This window comes from Halyomorpha halys, unplaced genomic scaffold, assembly GCF_000696795.3.
Source record: "Halyomorpha halys isolate HHAL.00 unplaced genomic scaffold, Hhal_1.1 Scaffold109.1, whole genome shotgun sequence".
Taxonomy (NCBI): Eukaryota; Metazoa; Arthropoda; class Insecta; order Hemiptera; family Pentatomidae; genus Halyomorpha; species Halyomorpha halys.
This window is the reverse complement of record NW_027107176.1, coordinates 647,508-651,868: the sequence shown is the minus strand read 5'-3', so window position 1 is coordinate 651,868 and position 4,361 is coordinate 647,508. Positions and strand designations below refer to the sequence as shown.

The window sequence follows — 4,361 nt, the reverse complement described above, 5'->3', positions numbered from 1 at the left end:
TATATATTTTTTCTTAATTCTGTTTAAATTTGAGTTGGTCAATCTATCAATTGAAAGGTTCATTTGGAAATTTTTTTCGAGAAAGTATTACCACAGAAAATAATTTAGAAATATTTGTTCTGAAACATGCTAGGATTAATTTCAGTTCAAAGGAGAGTGAGGGGGGGGGGGGTTGATTAAGAGAAAGTTATGTTATGTGTGCACCATGCCAGATTTTTTTCCCTTTTTTTTTTTATTTTTATTAGTTTGTCTAGATATGATAATCAAACGAGATTACCCTTTATGTAAATAGACTATTATTAACTTTCATTTTTATTTGGATCAAAGTTAGTATAAGCACAATGCCCCGAGCCGACATGAAATGTAACTACAAATCGTTTCAAAGGGAATATATACCACAAAAATAAATCTATATTTCATTCATTCATTTCATTAAACAATAACATCTTCAACTTTGGAATTATTATAGTTGTAAGTTACCGATTATTTATTATTTTTAGAACAATTTGAGAGGAAGAGTGCAAAACAAAGGAATAAGATGACTTTAGTTCGTCATAATAAGGTTCAGCCTGTGACAACTGTCGGATTAGTGTCTCAGGCCAACTTCTTCATCACTCAAGAAGAACCTAGTCTCGCATTGCAGGCATTGACCAGCCCGAGGTCTAGACCGAAAGAGCTCCCACCTCTCCGTTTTCCAACTCGCCCTTCAACCTCCAGATCACTCGGCAATGAAGGTAAGTAGAACCATTTTCCATTCTCTAAATCTTGCCTGAGATAAAAATAATGTCTATGTTATTGGACATTCATGGGCTATCTAAAATATAGTAAATTTTAGGGCTTTAAAATGCAGAATGTATTACATTCCATAGGAACATCTTGACAGGGTCTTTATGTCCGTTTATAAATCTTTAATACCTGATTTGCCCTGTCTTGTTCAGCTAACCTTTAGAATTTTGTAATGACTTACATTTGTAAATTACTTTTATTAAAGTTTTAAGAATTGAAATTGGGATTTATCAGCTCTCCATGAAATTTTCTTTCTATTTTCACTTTATTTGTCAAAATCGATCACTTCTGAGAGCCAGACAAGCAATCTGTGCTATGAACTTATCGAGGGTGTTTGTTATTAGAGAGATATCTGATCTGTAGGCAGCTTACAAAGTCAAACATCACAGAAGGCCTCAACAAGGCATGAACATCGAGAGGCAATGATTAACAGAAAGAGTAAGGAAAAATCGAGAATGGATTACCAATAGAATCGAGGGATAAATCTTGAGTACTAGCAATAGTGTGTTCAGAGATGAAGCTTAGGTACTCCAGGCTTCGTGGGAGGAGAATATTCGGGTGAGGAGATGAAGTCTTGGTCTGAATAGGTAAGACCCAAATGAGGAGCGGATCTTAAGGCCAAGGATGAGCCTGGGTGGATAAAGTAAGAACTGTGTGAAGAAGAATACTTTATTTATATCAAAAGCAGTAGACAAAAACAAAAAAAACTAATGAATGAATGTCTCCATTAACACGGTCCAGCGTTCTCTCTTCTCTGAATTATTTGTCTGAACATGGGGTAGTATCAACATTAGGACAGTCATTGTGCCTATGAGGTAGTTATATTTTACATTTTTTTTTTTTGTAGTTCAACATATTAATGTTTTAATCTTCATTGAACAAATAATTATGTAATTTTACGTAAATTATGTAATGTAAGAGCAATTTTCTTCAGCATCACGGGGACAATGTCTAGTAGTCATACACAACCTATGAGATATCTAACAAACTACTTAAAGAACTGCACATAGGGCCAACCACTACAAAATAAATATAGTGTGATTAAAATACTCACAAATTCTTTGTTTGCTAATTTACTATATTTTATTAATTAAATGTTTGAGAGTGGTTTATATCGATAATAACAGCAACTACAATTGATCCACTTTACTCTCAACTATTTATTTTAATCATCCTACGTTTCGGTGCTGACGCCATTATCAAGGAGACAACCTCAATTATTGACTTGTCACAATTCATTTTAAAAATGTGTTTCATTTGCAGACTAATTGCCCACATCATATAATAAAACGTACAACCTCAATACAAAAGCTATTCTTAAAATTTCTTTTTTCCTTCTTAAACATAACAATACTAGTTTATACCGGTTTAATTTTATTGAGACAGATTTGTATTTTTTATTTTATTTAATTATTTATTACTTAGCTTACTTATTTTGTTTATTTTTTATTTATTATTATTTTGCTTTATTTAAATTTTGTAAATAATTTACTACTATGTTGAATTGCGGCAAACTCTGTTTAAATCGGGGCTATCCATAAGACATATATATAAATAATAATGTTACTTGAACTGAAAGCTCCAGTGAAAAGCTTTTCTCTTGCCCAGGTGGAATATGCTCTGGGAATTATTATTTTTAGATTGGCAATATTAACAACGAAAAATAAGCTTGAGGTAAATGAAGCTGACAAAAAAGAATTAAAGGAAAGAAAATAAACCAATAAATATTTTAAAGATATATTGAACAAAAAATTACTATAAATTATAAAAGAAAAAAATAAGACAAAAAATTATAAAACAAATTACTTCTTTGTATTAAGAAAAAAAAAGAATAATAAAAAAACATTTAAGAAGTATATGGTCTTGGCCAGATGCATATAATATACTGATTACGGAATTCGTAATTTTTATAATCAGGGACTGCCGGCAGTCACAAGGACTTACATATTTTTATATTACACAAAAACATCCTATATAATTCAAATAAATCCATTTCTATATTAATTATCAAATTTAGATAAAACAAATAACAGAAATTACAAACTTTTTTTTAATGTTGCTTCAACAAATAATAATATGCTGATTATCAATAAATGATAAATTGTCTTTTCATTTCTCAGGTGTAGCATGGGATCTTCACAAGGATTTAGAAATTGTTGATACTACAAAGCTTGGAATGGAGTCAGATGCGTATCATCTTTCTAAGGAATGAAACAGTTAAGATTTTCTCCAAATTTGGACACAGTAAGTTATTTTTACATTATTATTCTTATGTTTAAGGTTAATAAGTTCTAACTTTTAGTTTATTTTTAACATCGGAATTTATCACTACTAATTTTCAGGTTCAATTTTATGGGAATTCAAACTGTTTGATTTCTGAAACAGGGAATTCGGGCCAAGGATATGATACAAAAACAAGATGAAGAAAAGTGATTAATTATTTATTGTTATAAAATTAGACTGTTTAGCTATACATAGTAGTATTAAATTTTATAAAATGAGAGATCAGAATTTTGTGTTGGTTTGCAGTTCCTTTTTATTTTTTTAATGTTAAATTTAGGATGTATCATAATTTGGCTTGAATAGTCTAGTACATTTGACAGAAAAAAAGTTACAATTTTATTTTGAATTGGACATATTCTATAGATCATGGTTTACTCTCTCTACTTAAGTCCTCCCATAGACCATCCCGAAGCTTGTAGTGTTGTCAAAAAGTAATAACCCTGTACTATGGTATAATCTATGGAGGTCAAAATCAAACTAAAAGAAACATATTTTTTGTCAGATGTGCTTCTATTTTATTCAAGCAAAGCAGTGATTGGTCAACTGTTTTCTTAGCTAATCTACAGAATTTTTAGTCAGTTTATCTTCTTTTGTTTTCAAATAATATTGCTCCTTTTAAGAAAGGGACAATTTAAAATAATTGTACAGTATCAACTAATTTAAAGATTACACATTTCAAGTTTATTTGGAAACATTATTTAAAATATCTTACTAAAAATCGAATACAATGTTTGAGTTAATATGTATATTTTTACATTGAAAAACAATATTTCTAGATTAATTCAAGAAACATAGGTGTGAAGTAAATGGAAAATTGGCGATTTCTATAAATTCACCAAATACCATTTGTATATGTTATTTAAGTTACATTTTAGTTTTATGAATCGTTTTTCATGTGTTTACTTTCTGATTTTCTTATCTTCGCAGTAATAATATACCAGTGGTTTTCATCTCTTATTTCAGTTAGGATTGAGGGAACCGTTTTACTATAATTTATTATTTTTTATATCATTTTTGACAAAGTTCGCAAGTCTTTGATTATATTTCTGAACTTGTTATCTTTTCCTTCAACATTTTATTTTTCCATTCTATTTTCATGAAGTAGGATTCACTTTAACCTGTAATCGATGCCATGATGAAATTCAGTGCCTTATAAATGCAATTTAGTAAACTAAAATTATATTGAATACAGCCTGATATAGACTGTCTAAATGCCTTCTTAATAGTTTAAGATGACAATTATTTTTGATGTTTGAATTTTTATTGGTGTAACAATTTTTAAAAATAAGAAA

The 4,361-nt window shown here is 29.3% G+C and overlaps 1 protein-coding gene across 4 annotated transcripts in view; it reads left to right on the top strand.

Moving 5' to 3' along the window:
* The window catches only part of LOC106677811 (ADP-ribosylation factor-like protein 13B), a 21,920-nt gene extending 18,364 nt beyond the window's left edge, over window positions 1-3,556 (top strand). For 3 of the 4 annotated variants that reach the window (XM_067045486.1, XM_014415949.2, XM_067045487.1), the window contains 3 exons: window positions 501-734; window positions 2,907-3,030; window positions 3,129-3,556. In XM_067045486.1, coding sequence (XP_066901587.1) covers window positions 501-734; window positions 2,907-2,998 — 326 coding nt within the window. In that variant the 3' untranslated portion in view covers window positions 2,999-3,030; window positions 3,129-3,556. The remainder of the gene's footprint in view (window positions 1-500; window positions 735-2,906; window positions 3,031-3,128) is intronic. The other variant, XR_010842901.1, reaches the window with a different exon arrangement.
* Window positions 3,557-4,361: the final 805 nt, after the last annotated feature.